The sequence below is a fragment of the Aquila chrysaetos genome, chromosome Z, assembly GCF_900496995.4.
Source record: "Aquila chrysaetos chrysaetos chromosome Z, bAquChr1.4, whole genome shotgun sequence".
NCBI classification, from domain to species: domain Eukaryota; kingdom Metazoa; phylum Chordata; class Aves; order Accipitriformes; family Accipitridae; genus Aquila; species Aquila chrysaetos.
This window is the reverse complement of record NC_044030.1, coordinates 54,292,703-54,314,763: the sequence shown is the minus strand read 5'-3', so window position 1 is coordinate 54,314,763 and position 22,061 is coordinate 54,292,703. Positions and strand designations below refer to the sequence as shown.

At 37.9% G+C, this 22,061-nt stretch overlaps 2 protein-coding genes across 26 annotated transcripts in view; one reads left to right on the top strand and one right to left on the bottom strand.

The window, feature by feature from the left end:
• PTPRD (protein tyrosine phosphatase receptor type D) overlaps positions 1 to 22,061 on the bottom strand; it is a 1,286,084-nt gene that overhangs the window by 874,313 nt on the left and 389,710 nt on the right. The window lies entirely within an intron of this gene.
• Positions 1,450 to 3,645, top strand: LOC121232715 (MLV-related proviral Env polyprotein-like). Its single transcript, XM_041121085.1, has 2 exons — positions 1,450 to 2,374; positions 2,433 to 3,645. Exons 1-2 carry the CDS (start codon positions 1,450 to 1,452, stop codon positions 3,611 to 3,613), a joined length of 2,106 nt encoding a protein of 701 aa, XP_040977019.1. The 3' UTR covers positions 3,614 to 3,645.

Genomic DNA, 22,061 nt, shown 5'->3' with positions numbered 1-22,061 from the left:
CCAGGGGCCCCCTGAAAAAGCTCAACCAATACAATGGATAGTCCTGGGAAAACCGTCACATGCATTCTCTCCAGGAGTCGAGTGCCTTGGTAACCTTATCATGAAAGGCAGAAAACTCGCCCTGAGACACCTAGGCATTGAACCCGCCAAGATATACTTACCCTTTCGCCAACAGCTCCCAACGCAATCAGTGGCAATGTCAGAGCATCTAGCTATAGCTCTCGCTGGATTTGACGGAGAAGTCCGGTATGCTACAAAATCCCCCTGGACCCAAATGCTGGCGATTGTCAATATCGACCTCCCGCGGAAGGTCATGGATCGGCCCCAACGGGGACCAACGGTCTTCACAGATGCATCCTCAGTGACCTCAACCACGGCAGCGGTATGGCAATCGGGAAGAGAATGGCACTGCATTAAAATGACCGATTGCGCGCTTTCAGTCCAGCAGTTAGAAGCGATGGCCATGGTACTGGCATGTGGACTGTTCCCAATGGAACACCTCAACATAGTGACCGATTTGATGTTCATGGCCAAGCTTTGCTTAGCCATGTCGGGGCCCGGCGTGTCAACATCTACAGCAGCTCTCATGCTGGAAGAAGCACTTTTTTCCCGAAAGGGCACCATATCAGTCATCCACGTCAACAGCCATGACCCAATCAAAGGGTTCTTTCAAACCGGCAACGACAAAGCAGATGCCGCCGCAAAAGGGTTGTGGATGCTAAGAGATGCCCGTCAGCTACACGAGTCTCTCCATATCAGAGCTAAAGCGCTAGCAAAGAAATGCAGGATCTCGGTCACTGACGCGGAACACATAGTAGCCACGTGTCCCCATTGTCAGAAAGCACCACTGTGGTCCGGTGGAGTCAATCCCAGAGGCCTTAGGGCCTCCGAAGTGTGGCAGACGGACTTTACACTCTGTCAGTTACTGAAACCTCGAGCGTGGCTAGTAGTAACTGTAGATACATATAGCGGAGTGATCGCAGCCACGCAACACCTTAGAACCGACTCCAAAGCGACCATCCAACATTGGCTGACGGTCATGGCGTGGCTTGGCGTCCCTAATCAGATCAAAACAGACAGGCCCGAACTTCATTTCTAAATCAGTCCAGGCATTTACTTTAAAATGGGGTATCACCTTAACACACGGTATTCCGTATAATAGCACAGGACAAGCTATAGTTGAACGAGCAAATCAAACTCTGAAATCTAAATTAGAGGTGTTGGCAAAAACAGAAGGTTTTGCCAACGCCATTCCCCCGGGAGACCAACCACGTCTGCTAGCGACCGCCCTTTTAGCGCTAAATCAGTTCCCCAGGGGGGAAGAGCCGAATAGCCCCACTCAAAAACATTGGGCCACCCAAGCGCTAGAAGAAGGCCCGTTAGTTGTAATCAAAAATGAGCTGGGAGAATGGGAACAAGGGTGGAGACTAGTCCTGACAGGGCGAGGGTATGCTGCAGTCAGAAAAGATGGCAAAGTTAAGTGGTGTCCACTTAAGTCTATTAAACCGGACCTCCAGAATAAAGCTAACGAAAACTGTGAGTTTTTGTCCACAGGACCATATCATCGGATGTCCTCGTAACCCGTACACCCCGGTGGCAAGAGAGGATGACAAATCGACAAGCATCCTGTCCTCACCTGGAAGCTCCACACCGGCAGAATCCAAACGACGGCAACATGGCCCCCAAAAGGGGGGGCTACATTGCCTCTGCGTGATCTTGATTTTAGAGCTTGTCACTGTAAGACAGGTAGGATCAGAGCACCATCCCCACCAGCCATTCAAATGGTCCCTCCTTCGATTTGAGGATCAGCAAATTATCGCAACTCAAATAACACCAGGTGCGCCGAGCTTTAGTGCCTCTCTGTGTCAGCTTGTCCCAAGAGACCGATGTTGGGAATACCTAGGATTTTATATGTGCCCCAGTTCGAATCCTGGGAAGAGGTATTGCAACTCCCCTAATCAGTACTATTGTGGTTATTGGGGATGTGAGACCATTGCCCCTGCTTGGATTCCAGGTAGTGGTAGAGACAAATACCTAAAAGTCCAGTGGGGTCCATATGGATGCACTCCACCGCAAGGATTCAAAGGATGGGGGAATTGTCAATACCTCTTCTTAAATGTTACCAAGCCCTTAGAGGACAGTTGGTTACTTGGAAGAGTTTGGGGAATAAGGTACACAGAACCAGGGACAGACAAGGGTGGTTTAATTCTCATAAAAAAGGAGGTTGCCCCGAATGATCCACTGCCAGTAGGCCCCAACCAGGCACTTGTTAATGACGCCATCCTGACTATTCCCAATCAGGGCCACGTGACTAAAGAGACCAACAACCAAGAAACATCGACAAAAAATTATATTACCGTACCCGTAGCGACACGTACCGTACCTGTAGCGACACGTACCGTTACCTGTAGCGACATGTACTGCACCCGTAGCGACACGTACCACACCCGTAGCGACACGTACCGTACCCATAGCGACACGTACTGTACCCATAGCGACACGTACCGTACCCGTAGTGACACGCACCGCACCAGCAATGACATGTGCCACCAAAATTCCTTATAGAAATCCTCTCTGGAAAATAATGCAAGCTAGCTACCAAGTACTAAACAAAACTAACCCAAATCTTACGGAACACTGTTGGCTGTGCTACGGAATAGAACCACCCTTTTATGAGGCTGTAGGAGTAAATGACACGCCCACACGGGTGAATGCCTCGAATCCAACCCAGTTTAGGTGGGACACAGAAAAGCAAGGAATTACATTAGCGCAGGTGGTGGGAGGCGGCGTGTGTGTAGGTAAAGTCCCAAAGCACAAAGAACAACTGTGTGTTAATAAAATACGAGATAAAACCCCTGCAAAGTGGTTAATACCGGCCAACAATACCAAGTGGGTTTGTTCTACTATGGGAGTTACACCTTGTTTGTCGTTGGAAAAATTTGATGGATCCTCAGAATATTGTGTCCAGGTAACTATAGTCCCCAAAATCTTTTACCACTCCGAAGACTCCGTCTACGACTCACACATTACCCCAGAACATCATCTGTCAAAACGAGAACCCCTTACAGCACTAACAATAGCTACTCTAATGATCATAGGAGGTGCGGGAATAGGTACAGGAGTAGCATCCTTGGTACAGCAGAGCAAAGAACTTGGTGCCTTGAGGATGGCAGTAGATGAAGACCTGGCTAGAATTGAACAATCGATAAGTGCATTAGAACAATCACTTAGATCATTATCGGAAGTAGTTTTGCAAAATCGAAGAGGATTAGACCTGATGCTCTTACAACAAGGAGGGTTGTGCGCTGCACTAAGGGAAGAGTGTTGTGTATATGCGGACCACACAGGAATAGTGAGAGACACTATGGCCAAATTGCGAGAGGGATTGGAAAAACGGAGAAGGGAACAAGAGGCACAACAAAATTGGTTCACATCGTTGTTCAACCGTTCACCATGGCTGACCACTCTGATATCTACCTTGATAGGGCCGATTGCAATGATCATGATAGCATTGATCTTTGGACCCTGTATATTGAATAAGCTCGTGTCCTTTGTTAAGAGCCGGCTAGAGAAGGTCAACATCATGTTGATAGAACGCCGACAACTGCTTTAAGAATGTTCTTGTTCAAAATTTCCCTTAACTACCTCTAGTTCCCAGTTACCTCCCGCTACCTCTCACTTAGTGTGCCTTATGTTTTCTATTCAAGATTGTAGTATATGTATATTTAGGGTTGTTATGATACATAGAATTAGACCAAGATGTATTTACTACGTTTTTTTTATCCAAGATTGCGATATGCATCTTTTTTTAAGACTGTTGTATTTTAACCAATTTAATTATGCATGGGGGGGGCAAATGTGGGTAGTTAGGGTCTGGCGGCTGGAAGATGTCGTGCTGTACGGAAAGATAGGGCCCCTCTCCAGGTAGCCAATAGCGCTTAGTTTATGAGGTAAGCGGACGGAAGTGACATCATAAACCCAAGCTACATAATACCATGTCACTCACAAATAAACGCCATTTGCCGTCCACCACATTGGTGTCCGTGAGCTGATGGCCCGAGTGGCCTGGGGTTGGTCGCCGTGCCGTTCCTGAACCGGTCACCACGCCAACGAAAGGCAACACCCAATGCAACTCAGACCATGGCAAATTTTAAAAAACTTCTGAGAAGCATACAAATGCACTCAACAATGTGTGGAAGCAACATCCACCTAAGAAGAAACTATCCTGTATGCAGACTGAAAACTGTTGGTGCGGAGGTTAGAAGTTTGGGCAGGGATTTTTTTTTGTGGTTTTCTCAATATCTTGCATTTAACACTTGCAAAGACAAAATACATGATGGACCAGCTGATTTGATTCAGGTCAGCATACTTTTGACATCATTGTAAGCACTGTCTTTATTCAGATATGTATTAATTTACAGATGATTTCGGACTGGTGATTAAAATGATACACTGTTATTTTTGGCCCTGCCTACAGGTTTATAAAAACCAAAGAAAATAAAATGTTCCTTGGTTCCAGTGACCCTGCTGCTTCATTAGATTTTTGACTATGCAACTGGAAAAATTATACAGAACTTTGCTTGTTAGCTGGATTTCTAACAACCCCACCCCCACCCCCACCCCCACCCGCCTCCTAGAGTTCTGGGAATGTCTCTCCTACTGTTTGAATTCTTTCCATCATAGTACAGTTTCATAGAGGTAAAGGTGGGATCTGTTATGAAACTAACCCTCTTTATGGATAAATGTTGTTGTCAGGTTATTACAGTGGTCCATTTTCTCTTCATTAGAGTTGTCTTACAGTGAGCAAATTATACAAAGTAAGGCTTCTAATATAATAAAGCATTCCTAATCATTAGGAAATAGATTCCTTTCCTCCTTCCAGCCAAAGTTCACTGCAAAGATACACAAGTAAAGACACAATACTGCTCACAGAATTGTTGGACCTCAAGGAAATGGGCATAAGATTATGTTTGCATCATTTTTTTGTAATAGTTTTGAATTAAGATATAAGAAGGAAAAAAGATTTATCCCTAAAATTATTTTTTACTGCTGGTAATCATCCCTTTGCTATGTGACATATTAAAAATGTACTAAAGATGATCAATTATAGAGTTTACACAGTTGCCATATAATCATCAAAACTAATCTGAGTTTTACTTATTTTAACTTAACTATTTTTGCCATGCAATTCTCATCTTAGCACAGTTGTTAAATCTTTTTTTAATAAATATCCTAGCAACAGTGGTTAAAAAATACTTCTTCTATCAGTGAAAGAGTGGAATGAAACACAAAATGGACCTGGCAAGAATAACCTTCCTCAGTTTGGAACCTGAAAACGTTTTGACTCTATGATATCCAGTCACACTGGTAGAATAGCAGAAAAATTTTGTATTTCAAATTACAAATGGAAGCCAACACCATAATTTTTTTTCTTCTTTTAATATTTTTGATTGTTTTGATATTTGGGAAGTAGAAGAGGGTATTTGTTAAAACTTATGGTAAATAAGGTGATGGTTCTTAGACTACATTATTAAAAACTAACTTGACACAGTAAGAGAAAGTCTTTGTAATGTAAAATACGAGTAATCATTTAAAGGAATAAAGATAGAGTATTTCTAAATAATAAATCTATAATTGTGACAGATCTTGATTTTTTCCAAATTCATTAATCTATTTTATACCCTGTTGTACTTTCTTGATGGTTTGGTAAGATATGATTCGATTCCTACATCTTTATTTCTCCTCTTATCTTAAGAAGAAAAATAAATAAGTTGTAGAAAATGACCTTGTCTTTGACAACAAAAAACTAATGAGAGATGGTGGGTGATCAGTGTGTTCATTCCAGTAAAAGACTGTCTTGGTAACTCATAGCATTAGGAATCAGCCTTGGAAAAGCTTCTTTCTTGGTTTGGTGAGGGAACTTAAAACAGAAAAGTCACCCACTAACAGGTAAAAATTACACTAGATGAATTATTTTATTAGGTTTTTTAAATATTTCAGAAAATTTTCATGTCTTCATACACACATCCTGTAGTTAATAGCTTCAGGAGGCAATTTCCTTTCCTTGACAAATAATGTTTCCATAAAATCACAGAAGTATATCTTTCATAAACTTACTTGAAACAGACAATTTTTTCTGAAACAGGTACAGATAACATTTTAATTTTTTTAAATACAGTATCAGCCGATATCCCAAGTTACACTGAATAGTCAGAGGAATAGAGATAAAGGCTGCACAAATACCATTGTTGTATCTTAAAATGAGGTAGAATGATATATGCTATTTGCTTTCTAGTTAAATTAATGTAGTGCTAAGCCCTGTATAAGTATACTTGCATAAACACTTAACTGGCTCAGTGTCAAATTTAAAATAGAAAGCAAATCTAATAATTTTTCCCTAAAATATCACAACTTACTTATTTGTTTGAAGAAATTAAAATGTGATTTGCTATATATCACTGTGTATGCACTGCTGCCTTGTGTGTGATCCCAGGCTAGTTCATTAGATTCTCAAGGATCCACAGAGCTAAACAGTTGAACTTAATTTGCCCATGGGAAATGATATGCTAAATAATAGTATATTCTGATTAAGTCTTCTCAGGCAAAACATGTGCTTGGTGGCCATAACATTCCAAATTAACATCCCACAACAAAATTAAAATTCAGTGTCATTACCTCAGATGATGATAACATGCTTATGGCATTTAGTCCACTCAAGCATAATATGGTGTGCTGGTTTTGGCTGGGATAGAGTTAATTTTCTTCATAGTAGCTAGTATGGGGCTATGTTTTGGATTTCTGCTGAAAACAGTGTTGATAATACAGGGAGATGTTTTTGTTACTGCTGAGCAGTCTTACACAGGGTCAAGCCCTTTTCTGCTTCTCACCCCACCAGTGAGCAATTTGGGGGTGCACAAGAATTTGGGAGGGGACACAGCTGGGACAGATGACCCCAACTGACCAAAGGGATATTCCAGACCATATGATGTCATGCTCAGCATATACAGTTGGGGGAAGAAGAAGGAAGGGGGGATGTTTGCAGTGATGGCGTTTGTCTTGCCAAGTAACCGTTGCATGTGATGGAGCCCTGCTTTCCTGGAGATGGCTGAACACCTGCCTGCCGATGGGAAGTAGGGAATGAATTCCTTATGTTGCTTTGCTTGCATGTACACCTTTTGCTTTACCTATTAAACTGTCTTTATCTCAACCCATGAGTTTTCTCACTTTTACTCTTCCGATTCTCTTCCCCATCCCACCAAGGGGAAGTGAGTGAGTGGCTGTGTGGTGCTTAGTTGCTGGCTGAGGTAAACCACAACATATGGTGTCCTAATCATAAAAGTAAATTACTTGTTAAAACTTGTATTAAGTTAGTGATGAATTGGTTTTCACTGTTTTTTACATTTTACACCCTTTCAAAACACATTAAAGAAAATGTAAAAATACCAAAATAATAGAAATCTTTTAAACCTCTGAAGAACCTCTTGCAATTCATTTATTGAGACTGAGAGCTCTCACTCTGACACATTAGTAGTTTGCAGAGCTAGATGAATGCCTTGCTAATAAGATTCATAGGATCTTCAAATTTTGGACAGTGTGGGGTGGTTCACATATTTTGGATTAACATGATTCAGATTCACTAAGGATTTTTTACTGCACAACAGCCTCTGGATCTGCTATTAATTATTCTAAGGCATCTCTCTTTCCTTTTTCCTTGCAGCTAAGTAATGTTTTATCCCCTGTTGATGGTGCTGGGAGAAATTTGTGCCACTCTTCATCTTTGGATTTCACTCTCTGGAATGCTAATAAAGAACTCATAGTTACTCCACCAGAAATCCTGACTAAATTACTCCCTCAGGGGAGAGGTATATTTGTGTGCTTCATCCTGCAGCAATGAAACTAGGACCTGGCAAATACCCGTTACTAATCGGCAACTCAGAGGGCTCCTTAAAGGTTAACTTAGACAAAAATGTGCATGCTGTTAGACTGTTTTCTTAAATCTACCCTGGGACTGGAAGTGGAGTAGAAGAGTTTCACTGCAAAACCCAGTAACAGACCACTGTTACAATACTGGAAATGGTAGAATAATTCTTGGGAACGTGTAGGACTCCCTTGCAGACATTTCAAAAATTTCTGGTGGTGTCATGAAGAATCTGAGTGGGCAATGGAGGTTGTCAATCCCCTCATATATATTTGAAAGTAAAAGATTGCTGAGGCTTCTTAAAATATGTATTTTGCAGAAACTAGGACTTAGAAGCAGAGAGGAGAGACAAAGAATACAGAGTAAATTAACTCCTGATCACTGAATAGCTGGGAATATTTTAACTTTGCCGTACTATGAAGATAAGTGTAAAAACCCAAATGTTTAAACAGTCTTATTGGTGGCTGGCAGGCAGAGTATACAGGACTGAAGTACATGTACAATGTGAAAAGCTTATTGGATTTGCACAGGGCTTGTTCCCTCTGTGTTGAAATACTGTATTTGATGATAGATGAACTGATAGATGAACGCATATTAACTTTGTTAACAAATTACTAAATTATTTGGTATGAATTGGTTTCTTTCTTCTTAATTGTGGAGGCATGAAGAAAGGACAGCAAAGAGTCTGAAAGTAAGTATCCCTCTTCTGAAAAGAACAGAAATATTCTGAGATCATTAATCAAACAAACTCACTTTTTCTTATCCCTGTACCTCTTTACCATACTGACATTGTTTTGTTTTGTTTTGTTTTGTTTTAAACAGGACTCTTTGACAGTGTGATGATGAGAAGAGACATGGTCCAGTTCATGGCCCTGTGCTTTACTGATTTCTTGTACAGTCTAAGGACAACCAATGGCATGAAATCCAGGCTGAAAAGGCTGGAGAAGCTTCCCACATCAGAACTCTGCTAGTCCGAGTGTCATTATCTGAGAAACAAGTTTTCTTTCATCACCAATGTGCTGAGTAGACAAAAGAGAAGAAAGTGAAAGATCACATCCTGGGAACCTTTCTGCTCTACTACTTTTATCATGGCACACCCTCCAACTATTATCATCCCCATTTTCCCAGATACACCTGCTCCCAAAACACGTGGTGCTAGAAAACAAGTTTTATACAATCTGCTTATATGCTTGCGTGTAAGAATGGGGAAGGGAAGAATATACTTCCAAACACTGGTTTCTTTTAGATTTTGCTGACTTTGGAGAGGAGAATGTCAACAGAGTGCCTAGGAGTGCAGAGAGAGAGTGAGTTGAGCTTTTAAAGTTGAATATCCAAGAGACTAAGCCCAAAAGATTACCAAAGCCAGGAAAAACAAAACAGCATTGTTCGCTGCAGTTCAATTCTCTTCTGAACCCTCTCAAGAAAACTCGGTTTTCTTTTTCCTTCTTTTTCTTTCCATATATTTCTTTTTCTCCATACATTTATTTTTCATAATGACACTTGTCTCATCCTTTCTTTCTTCTAGAGGTAGTATAGTTTCTCAGTGAGAAAAGTAAGCTTCTAAATAAGGTGTTATGAAAGCTCAGACAGAAAAAAAGAAGTCACAAAAGCAGCAGAGAGAATTAAGAGAAGATCTAAGATGGTATAAAGAATATAGGAAAAGGTAGCAAGAGATATGGATGAAATAAGAAGAAAAATCTGAAGAAACTTGAAACAAAAAATGACTGTGACATATCTATGTTCCTATATAAATCTAGAGGGTGACACATTGCTGTTTAAATAGGTCAAGTTGCACAAGGAGCTGAGACAAACACCTTCAACCCTAACAGCGTAGAGAGGCAAAGGAGGGGATATAACTGATGAAGAGCTATGAAAGCAAGCAGACCTGAAGCAGTAACAGTGACAGTTTTAGTCTTTAAACAGGGAAGCCTGTTGTGGTGTTAAACCTTGGCAGACAGCCAAAGGTCCACCCAGCTGCTCACTTACTCCCCCTCCTCTGCAGGAGAGGAGAAGAAAATAAAATGGAAAAGCTCATGAGTCAAGGTAAAGGCAGGGGATCGCTTACCAATTATTGTTACAGACAAAACAGACTTGATTGGGGGGAAAATGAATTTAATTTATTGCCCATTAAAATAGATCCATATAGTGAGAAACAAAGACAAACATTAAACCAACACCTTTCTTCCCCCCTCTCTCAGGCTCAACTTCACTCTTTATTCCTGACTGCTTTAGTTGCCCCAGGCAGTGTGTCAGGGGTGGTGGGTGTGTGATCAGGACACAGCAGTTTCTCTATGCTGCAGCTTCTTCCTCATTCTTTTCCCCTGCTCCAGCGTGTGCTTCTCTCCATGGGCTGCAGGGAAATCTCTGCCTCAGCACCTGGAGCACTTCCTCCCTCTCCTTCTCTGCCCTTGGTGTTCACTCTCATGTTTCCCACTATTTTTCCCTCCTCTGACTGTCCAGCATCTTTGCCCTTAAACGTGTTTTCACTGAGGCACCATGATCTTTTTTGAGGGGCTCAGCTCTGTCCTTTGGGGTGATGTTGGAGGTGGCTGGAACCAGCTATGTCCAGCACAGGTCAGCTCCCAGCCACTTTTTACAGAGGTCACCCCTGCAGCACCCATCACCAGCACATGGGCACCTGCATAGGGTGTGGACCTGTTTACTACTGAGTGATGTGGAGGTTGCAAGCAGCCTTGCAGAAAGAGGAGCAGCTTGACGGCTGCAGGAGGCAAATCCATTTCAGCTGTGTGTTGACAAGGTTCAGGGCCAGAGGCTATTTATGGTCTGGGGAACCATACCTCCAGGACTTGTTTCTTCAGGGACACTAGCCAGGCAAGCTGCCACCTGCTTCCACTTGTAATTTGTAGGGCTTGAGAGGGAACTGCCTTGTGAAGTGACAGAAACCCAGTGCAAACCTAACAGCTGCATGGCCTGCTTTTAAACATTTAATTCAGACACCTAAAACACTGAGTAGCTTATACACCACTACACTGCTGGTGAATTATAGTCCTCTTCTTTTTTTGATTGAATTTATTTCTCATTGTTTCTAATCCTAAGTGACCAAAAGGGCAGGTTTGGGGGTTTAGGTTTTTTGGTTCATTTTTTTTTTCTTGTTTACTGGCTGTTTTACTGGTACCTAAATACTTCCTGAAATGTTGTGATTACCGCTTAGCACATCAAACAAATAACTATTATTTATTAAGAAAAAGCCAGTATTCTATAGGTAAAACATATGATTAACCATTTCTAATTGTTTTTCATCTAATACATGTCAGAAAGATTAAAATTGATCACTGATACATCTAAGAGTTTAAGACAACATTTATACAGCCTTGCAAAAATACACTTTTTTCAAATTTTCCTCAGGTAACATACATAAATTTTTGTTTGCTTGCTTGCTTGTTTTTTTAAGGGAACTACAAAGTTGCTATGTTTGCAAATACATATAGTTTTATATTGCCAATTAAAAAAGAAAAAGACATCAATGAAAATAATTTCTAAAGAAGATACATATTAATTTTAGCACTTTTGTGGAATAGAAAAGCTATTCTGCAGGCCTTTATACATGCACAGAAAAATGCTTAAATACAGACAAATGTCATCATGAATGTAGGTTTGTTTTATTTGCTTTTTGTAGCTTTGTGATTTGTATAAATCAGTTGTGCAAGAAAACTGGTAATCCAAAGGATTAAAAGCAAAAAATTCACTGTAAATCTGGGAGTGGAGCTAGGTTTTAACATGACAATTTGACTTAAAATAGCAAAGCCAGTCATTATCGGTAATGTGTTGTAGAGAATGGAAAACAATGCATTCAGTTCTGAACATTAACTTGTCATCTGTTTTTCTTCACTATTTTAATTCTCTAGGATGTAAAGGCCCTCTAGTTCCAACTCCAAACCAAGAGATTTGTTTGCGTTGAAATTCTCTGCACTTTGCAAGATATGCCTTTATAGTAAATATTTTTAGAAGAAAAATTAGCTCTGAAAAGACTTCATATGAATACATGATCTATATAAGAATTGCACATGTGGTATTGATCCAAATTTTTCATTATCCATCTGCACATTCAGAATTGAGTAGGAATGGTCAACTGCCTTCTATATGTGTACTTTTCCTGCAGAAATGAGATCAAACCTATTGAAAACATATGAGAAGAACAGGCATTGAACTTCACTTCATCTGCATTTTGGTAATACACTTCATATCTTTTAAGGATTTTTTCTGGGAAGCTTTTAGGATGATGCACACTTGAAGCCAGTGAAGAATCCACTGAACATTCCCACGTCTGTTTTGCCTAACCTTCAGTGTTTAACAAAGATGTTAAGGGGATACAGGAGAAGGGGAGAAGAGGGAAGGTGTTTGTGAATGTACAAATTCAGGTTGTTTGAAAGTGATTTACTTTTGGAATTGTTTTCATGTGTTAGTGTACCTAAGTGGGTATATGCACATGCATACAATTGCCCTCCTAATGTTTTAAAGAAATGTTATTTCTCTAAGAAAAGAATGAACTTCCTTTAGGGAATGTGTATAAACCGTGTAACATATTCATAACTAAGCGTCTCATTCTGCTTCTGATTAATATTTTGTAGACTGCATATTTAACATAATTTTACATATTTCCTCTATAGCTTGCCAGAATCTTCGCTTGAAGTCAGGTATTAGCAAAAGAGATTTCACTCCTAGGAATTTCTGTCTTTCAGTCGGTTTAGGTAGATACACTTAAAAAAAAAAAAATTAAAAATCCCCTAAACACCGGAACTGCTGCTGTGTTACTTTTCTTGTACATTGGAAATCGGTCTAGGAGTTCCCTTTTTTCCACTTCAGTTAAAAGTAGTTGCCACACTGCCACCTTATGGCTAATACAGATTTTAAAAGTAAAACCACATCTCCCACTGAGCTTGTGTTTTGATACTTCGGCATTTCATGTGATTTCCACCGTGTAAGTAAAGAATTAAACTTTAACCCCTCCTGAGAAGCAACTTAACCTTCATAACTGAAGGTTAACTGAAACTACTTAACTGAAACTTCGTTACCTGACTGGCTTTGTCTTTCAAATTGTAAGAACACAGTTAAAGGCAGTGCACACAGGAGGCTTAACGTTGGGCAGTCAACATCTAATCTCATTTTTACAATGCTGTGAAACTATGAAAGTCTTTGATCAACATCTGCTTTCCTTATGTGGTTCAAGTCTATGTACCATGCATTATGTGAATGATGAAAAAAACTAAATGGAACTTAAATCCATTGAATATACCAGTTTTTTTCTTCCCAGTACATCTATGTAGGAATGAGAAATGAAGCTGTGGCCCACACTTAATAACTGCATGTGCAAACCAGAAAATTCTTTTGGTTAAATTAAATGCAAAGATGAAGGTAATCCAATGTACTCTGTAGTAAAACGTGTGGTTCCAAATACATTCAAATTTCTCCAATGTGTGCAAAATGTCTCAAAGCAAAATCATGCATCATTCTTCTTATGTAAACAATTAAAAATGATACCACACCTGCCAAAGTCAAAACTGGAAGCAAACAATTTACCTTTATCAAATGTATTACGAATCATATCAGACCATCCTTAAGTAAAATAATAGTAGATTCACCCTAATTATCCAATCTTTTTGTTCTTTAAATCTTCCAAACAAAATTCTTACAAATAAGTTCTTGGGAATAAAAAGAGCCTTTCTGAAAGAGCAAGAATTCACAAATGGCAGAAGCAGGCACTGAACAAGTTGAGTATTAATAAGAAATATTTTGCAGCAAATAAAATGTTTGATAAAAAACACCTAAGTGTTATCTATTTATTTAACTTATTTTGTAGTTGGTATTATTATGTGGAAAATTTTTGTTCTTAATAGCCTATGAAGATACAATCCAAGAACATGTAAGTGGCTTTCATGCACTGCAGTACTAGAATCAATTAAAAAAAAAAAAAAAAAATCTTATTTTCAGAGTATCAAAGCATGCTTGATCATTAAATCAACGTAACTGAACTGAATGACTTCATCCTACTCTTTGTGACAGAAAACCTTTGTATTAGGCATCATATGTGATTTTTCACAGTCACCCATCTGAAATTCACTGTCAGTCAATATTCTCCAACATTTGCTTAACTTATATTCTCTTGGAAGCATCCATGCCAGCAAATGCATTTGCTGAAATAGTGTAGAAAGAAATTCAAAAGCATTTTTTAGTAGACTTGAGATAATGTGGTGGGTTTGGGTTTTTTTTATTTTTTCCTTCAATATTCATCCAGATGTAGTTAAAAGTGCATGACCATGCAGAAAAATGCCAGTAGCAAAAACTGTCTTTTTCCCTGATGGTTATTAAAAAAAAAAATAATTAGAAAAAATTATAAAACAGCTGCTGTGTATAATATGAAAGTAAAAAATGGGATTCTTTATGAAGAAAGTCAGTTCAAAATACTACTAAGGGAAAAAACAAAGATAAAACATCCTGCAAGCAAATCTGTACTAGACAAAACAGTATCAATACAGCTTCATGAGAAAGAACTTCCCTGGCAACAGGGTGACTCTTATGCCCCCCAATCTGATTGATACAATAGATGGAGCCTAGCTGAGAAGACCTACTTTAAACTCATTGTATAGAGCTAGAAAATTCACTTACATGAATTATGTCTGGAATGCTTAAATCAAATGTTTTTTTGTAAAAGGGAATTATGAATATAGTTCCTACCATACGATTGTCTAAACTATGTGTAAAGCATAATCCTTTAGTAGCACTGAATAATCTATTGTGTTTATATTCTGAAGATAAGGACTATAATTGCTTTGTTTGCATAATATTAGAAACAATATGTAGCACAACCATTTAATTCTAAAGAAAAGGCAATGAAATTAATCAAACTGTCTCTTTTTGTGCTGAGTTCCATTGAAGTGATAATGTGAGTGTTTATTTTGATTGTCACATACTTATGAGACACCAGATTACATTTGTATAACTGGAAGAAAACTCAGTTAATGAACGAAATCTCTAAAGAAGAATTGGTGGAAAACTTTCCATGACAAAACCGAACATGCTATACTTGTGCTCCAAGCAAACTCAGCTCCTTTTTGACGAACTGTGCAAACTTACCTTCAAATACTATAATTAGTATTTGCAGTTGCTCTCCAAGACATAAAATATATCTTGCTGTGTGTTTATACAGCACAGTTTGTTGCTTTGTGGAAAACCTGCTTATTTCAAAGCACCAACCTATTGAATACTTTCTTCAAAACTGTATTAACTATTTCTTTTGGACTTAGTGTTCAGAATGCAGACCTCTGTAATCTTCTGTGTCCTGTTCAGTTCTTGGAGTAAGGTGAGGATTGTTAATTTACCTGATGATCTCATTAATTTACTCTGATGTTCTCATACCATATTAGCTTCTCACCAAAAATAAATTATTTTTCTCAAACTGCAATATGGTTAACTACTACTGCCCTTCACACTTTGCAAATGGAGAACAAATGCACAGAGATTTCAATGCAAGAACATTTACTATTTTGGGAAATTCAACATAAAAGATGGAGACCGTGATTTTTCAAGTTCATGTAGAAATGTATACATAATTTCCCTTGCAGTAAAAATCTCTAGGTCTTTAGTGTATCAATACAGATGTTAAGGCACAATAAAAAATGAAAAGGGCCAGGACTTTTCTATTTGCCACATGAAGATCCAACAGTTCTTCAAATCACACACCAGGAGGTTCAGGTAAGGTACCCAGAAAACAAATGAAATGTACTATATGTCCCCACTAAAACAGCAAAACAGAGTATCATTTCAGTATTATATACAATATACACAGTTTATAAATAATGTAGCCAGCTTTTCCCTTACAAATGTAGATCTCAAGAGTAAAGGAGCATGTACAATGATATGACTAATAAGGAAGTTCAAACCAGCAGTGAATTAGGTACTCTTATGTGCAGTTGACATGGACAGAACCTGAGAAAATTTCAGTCTACTTTCCCTATAATGCATTGGAACATGTGGCAAAAAAATCTGTTTCTGACTAAAGTGTTCCATAACCTCGGTTTTTGATTTTGACCTAATAAATATATACTTTCAAGGTGGAACTTTATACTGAGAAATAACCTTGAAAAATGTTAGCAAATGGTTCAATGCTTCCACTGTCAATTATTAATATATCACATGAAAGGGGTAACTTTCCCAATAGTTAAACTCTCAAGCTCACTGTGACCTCAGAAGAAAACAACAACAGCAAAAAAACCCAAACAAAGCAAAGCAAAGACACATACACAACAAAAATTTAAATATTTTGTAGGAAAATAAATACCAAGCATCACTTTTGGTTGTTTGTAAGAATCCTGCCCTCTTCAGTTTGGTTGCATTCACCACTGTTGTAAGCTTCACTAACTTCATTGCCTTCACAAAACCAACTAATCCACCATTTATTGGATTCTTTTAGGTTCCTTTTATTTTACTAGATTTTTAAAAGGATCTAACAAATTTCTCTATTAATATATACCACATTAATTAATAAGCATAAAAAAATTAATTACTTCATCTTATATCAGTTTTAATTGGTTTGGACTAAAGTACTCTTTCTGCCCTGGCAAAAAGATTCAGTAACATTATTTCTCTGAATTACTCACTAGACAAATAGATGAACTGTCCTATACACAAATAAGGTCAATATATTCAAAGATCTACTCAATGGGTGGGTTAATTTTAAGAGTTACTGGAGATTCATTAAAAGTACCTCCACATTTTGGAAAACGTCATGGTATCTGCATGGATGAATGTATTTGTGTAAACCTAATCTCAGTAGTACAAGTAAAACTAGTTGTGAAAACAAAGTGTCCCTGAATGTAGTAATTACTTCCTTGAACCCTCAGGCTTCTGGCACATCCTGTTACTATTCCACTGTTACTACTGCTACATCTATTATTCAGCTTAACGTGCATACGTTACAACTGTACACCTTTACTCTCTTTTGTTTGTAGCCAATGAGATTATTTCAACTCTTTGTGGGAGTTTATTTGTCAAGGGATAGGGTTTTAAGCAGATCAGTTGCACTTCAGAATGAGCAGGACTCAGTGAAGACTGCAAGAGTGCTGATTTCATGTTTCCCCTGAGAAAGGTCAGCATGTGGACAGGCAGTTTCTCGAACAAATACCCCAGGTATAAGGAATGCAGTAATCTAATTTAGAAAATGATAAAAAGCATGGATAACAGAAAAAAGATTACATTAAAAAGGAAAAACCCAAATTATATCAAAAATCATGCCTTTCTTAGTAACAGGGCTTCTTAACTGTTTTTCATCTCTGTATATACTTTTAAGTGTTTGCAATAATCCAATTACCTTTTTTTTGCTTTATGCCTGTAGTGTGAAATGAAAGATGCATGAGGGCGACCACTCTTGAAAAAAAAAAAAAAAGGGAATCTGGTGTATAATAGTTTTGATGCCACAATTAAGTAATTGACAGTTATACAACTGGCCTCATAACTAATTATTTCCACTTTATAGCAACATAACTGAACTTTACATGGAAGGGAGAAAATAAGATGGGTTGTCACAAAATGATAATAGAAACAGAAGAAGGAAAAGGAAGTTTCATTTCTCTGCAACTGGAACAATCAAAAGGGAACAAGGGCCCTTCAGCTGAAGGTTATTAAATTGTATCTAATATATTTGAAGATTTAATATGGAAGCTGTAAATAAGCAAATTACCAGCTGTCACAAAAATTTTCACTATTAATTTAAATGAATGTCCTTTCGGCAAGCTAACATTTTGTTAGCCTGCAGGCTAGTTCAACAATAGAAAAATGCATAAATAAACAGTTAATTTATTTCAAAGTTCATTGCCCATGTTTGTACTAATATGAAAATAACTTTTATAGCCAAAGCACTGTGTTCATAAGAATGAACAACATGATGAGTGACCTCCCTGTATGATACACAATTAAACAGATTCTTGTTATTCTGTTTGTCCCCTTTCTTTCTTTAAAGGTGACTTTTACATTGTAAAATTTGGTTAGAACACATGTGCCTTGTGAAGGTCAAACTGTTAAGCTTTTTATCATGAATCTGAGGCAGATAAAAGCTACTCTGTGATTTATGTTTGTATACTGTATAAGATGTCAACTATGAGAAGTAACCTTGGTCAGTTCTTCAAACAAAACTGTCTCAGAGATGCCCTTAGTAGCTGAAACCATGGTTTGTCCTCTGTAACTCATAAAAGGTTCTGCTAAATATGTTTTGCCTAATAATGCCAAGAAAAGAAACACAGTGTAAATGCACCTGCTTACACTATGTCCTTTTGAGCATGCCTACAGAGCGCAAAGGAGAGCAGAGAGAAGACACTGCTGTTAACACCTGTTAAGCTCCTGTGTTTGTGTAGGGAAATACTGCACTGCACAGAGACCTAAGGCACGTCATAAAAAGCAGGAGTTTGTGCACTGTTAATTACCACTATACTGTCATATTTTGTCTACAGTTCAGATGACCTCCAGGAGAAAAAAAGCCTTATATTTTCACCAAATACAAGCTTATAAAAATGGATCTTTATACAATAATGCAAAAGTTACATGATTCACATGTTATTTTTTCCTTATTCACATCATCCCAGGACGTGTTTGGGAAAAATAAAAATCAGAAAAAAAATATGTATAAAAGAATAAACTTTGTATGAACAGAAATGCCATAAGCTTATCATGTTGATGATCTATAATTCTAATGAACCAGTCTCTGCCATACTTAAAAAGGTAACTGGAGAATATACATAAGAAAGAGTTAAAGTAGTCCAAAGGGACGAGCTTCTTTTAATTCCACAGCAGATCTTTAACTTCATTTTTATAATGTTAGGTTTTTTACTATGACAGCCTTTATATTGCTGATTTATATGACAGTGGATATTGTCATTTTCCAGAAAAAAAGCCCTGTGTAATTTATCTCTTTTGGTTCCTTGTGCAGATGTTACTATTCAGGTACTGGTCAAGGTGTTAGAAATATAATGATTACTGTGCTGTTGTACCAGATGCTTCAAGACTACAAACTCGTCCAGGACATACTAGACATCTCCAGAATCCACAGCCATTGCTTAGCTTCCAGGTAGCCAGTAAAATACTGAGCCTTCTTTATCAAAAGCCCAGCTACTTATAAGTGTGGGAAGGGTGTTTGGCTGAGATGCAGATAACCTAAAAATTATAGATCTGAGAGTGAGTAATTAATTTAAAGATCATAGCTTAAATGGAAAGCAAGTTGGAAGGAGTGCAGAAAGACAATGTTTAACAAAGCTTGGAGCAATCTCCACTATCATACTTCTCTTGAATCAAACTTCATGAGCCATAGCTTCACTAGGAAGGACGTGCTGAAGCTGGTCACTGAGCTTGCACTGTATGTTCTTGCTCCTTTGGAGAAGTAGTAGTACAAAGGGGCAAATACTGTTTTGTACTCTGAATTTATACATTGAACCTTCTTTGAAGTCAGCTATCAGCAAATAAATAGTTTGCAATTGCACATAAAGTATTGTAATTACAATATCTCTCAAACAAATTTGCACTATATATAAAGATTAGTGTGTGAAATAAAAATTCTTGTCCCTCTGCTACAGGATATTTGTAGTATGTTGTCGTATTTTGACAAATATCATATTTATTTCACTATTTAATGCAATCATATAGAGTCACCATCTGTCTTTTTCAGTAATTTTCACACCAGTTTTTTGAAGAATATTTGGAAGTATTCTATCCCTCTGGACAGTCTTTTAAAAATAAATAAATTGCTGAAGCTTATAAAAAAAAGCATATATTAGTATTTTCTACTGAGACAAAGGACAATAGAGCAACTAAAACAGCATTACAAAAAAGAGTTTTAGGCAAACTCATTTCTACAACATATCTCTCAATAATATAAACATTAGTAGCATTTTGTTTCTAGTGATTTTACCTGATTATAATGTTTATTTGCAGTACAAAAATAATAAATCTTACTGATCTCTGCATATAAAATTGTGGTAAACAAAACCATGCAGCCAAATAAGTTAAGTCAGGGTTTATCCAGAGGCTATTAAGCTTTTATAATAAACTATGTGAAAGATTTACAAAGCTACAGGCTCATCTGGGACTGCTGTGAAATGCAGCTCTCTCCGCTGGGTTTAATGCAGAATCATGTGATGTTCTCAAAGGGTAAACTCAAAGCTTGCTTGTAAACCATATCTTAAAAACACATAATTTTACATTTTGGGGAGAAAGAACATGGAATAATGCTTCACATTAACTGTAACTATGTCTCACAGCTAATACCCTACTAAATTACACAGAATTATTTAACTCTTACTCCATTAGTTATATGAAATTCATAAGGGCTAAAGAGCTTTTGGAGTTGCAATTACTGTCTAGGTACTTGGAAAACAGTAAATCTCCAAATTTATTTTCTGTATTTTCATGACCCCTCAAATATTATCCCTTTCAATTATTTTACATCAGATTTTGCTTTGTGTCATGGTTTAACCCCAGCCAGCAACTAAGCACCACGCAGCCACTCACTCACTCCCCCCCGCACCCCCCCGTGGGATGGGGGAGAAAATCGGGAAAAGAAGTAAAACTAGTGGGTTGAGATAAGAATGGTTTAATAGAACAGAAAAGAGGAAACTAATAATTACAATGATAACACTAATAAAATGACAACAGTAATAATAAAAGGATTGGAATGTACAAATGATGCGCAGTGCAATTGCTCACCACCCACCGATTGACGACCACTTAGTCCCCGAGCGCCGATTCCCCCGCCCCGACTCCCCCCAGTTTATATACTAGATGTGAAGTCACATGGTATGGAATACCCCGTTGGCCAGTTTGGGTCAGGTGCCCTGGCTCTGTCCTGTGCCAACTTCTTGTGCCCCTCCAGCTTTCTCGCTGGCTGGGCATGAGAAGCTGAAAAATCCTTGACTTTAGACTAAACACTACATAGCAACAACTGAAAACATCAGTTAGCAACATTCTTCACATACTGAACTCAAAACATAGCACTGTACTAGCTACTAGGAAGACAATTAACTCTATCCCAGCTGAAAACTGCACACTTTGGTATCTCACTTACAGAACACATACAGTAACCATGTTTTAATTTTTATGGCAATTATTTTTTTAAAAGAAATTCAGTTTTAGAATAGGGTTAAAATGAGACCCTTCAAAATCACACTACATTGACATAAATAATTACTTACAGGACAGTAACATAATCAAACCATATCAACCAATTGACATGCATCAATTCCAATAGTTTTCTGTCACCACTAGCAGATCATAGATTTAAAAAAAAATTTACTAGTTCTCTGAAATAGTTACATATGTTGGGAAAAAAAAAATAAAAATTATGGGTGAGAATTTTCTCACTAGTAACTAAGATTAAAGTTTAAACAGAATAATCTTTTAATTTTTTATATTTTTTTTTCTTTTTCCTCTCCTTCTAGAAAGATGTTTAAATGCAAAGGAAAGCCAGGAAAGCAGGACTCCACATATCATCCAGAAAAATGTATTCAGGGAGAAATTATACAATACTGCTGTTCCTCATGCAAAAGCCTTGAATGTTCTAATTCCTATCAGCAAAGCAAAGCTAATATGTGGGGGAAAAGTAGCAAATTTTTGTTATATGAGAAAGAGATAATTTCCAATACACATAAGGAAACAGACTTTTTGAAGAACAGTGCATAAGCCTCTCACAAAGCCTACATTTGTGCTTGAAGATTTATTTAGTGTCTTGTGGAGATGCATTGTGGGCATTTATGGAGCTGGATTTTTATCAACATGTTTTAGTAATGATTTACAGGCACTGGCAAGATGGGGCCAGGAAGAATATACAGAACGGTTACTTCAGAGAGTGATGTCATGCAGAATTAAAACACAGGGAAAAGATTTCAAAGAGAAAAATGGGTGAAAGTTCACAGCAACAGAGTGCTGTTCAAATGTGACACTGCAATGGTAAACTAATGAGGCACAGATCAGACCAGCTCCTTAACTCTAATTTCAGGTGGTAACAACAGGAAAAGCAAACGACATCAAAGGCAAGATAAAAGACATCCATTGGTTGTACTGATCAGTGGATTTATACATTGGTTCTGTTAACTGGCAAGTATCTGTGGATAAATACCACATTATTCCATGTGTTTCATTGCTACAG

What these genes read in the sequence shown, in the direction of transcription:
- LOC121232715 (XM_041121085.1), top strand. Translation starts at nt 1,450, where the DNA reads ATGCTGCAGTCAGAAAAGATGGCAAAGTTAAGTGGTGTCCACTTAAGT. An exon ending in TACCGTACCCGTAGCGACAC is followed by an intron (nt 2,375 to 2,432) that starts GTACCGTACCTG and finishes CTGCACCCGTAG; the next exon opens with CGACACGTACCACACCCGTA.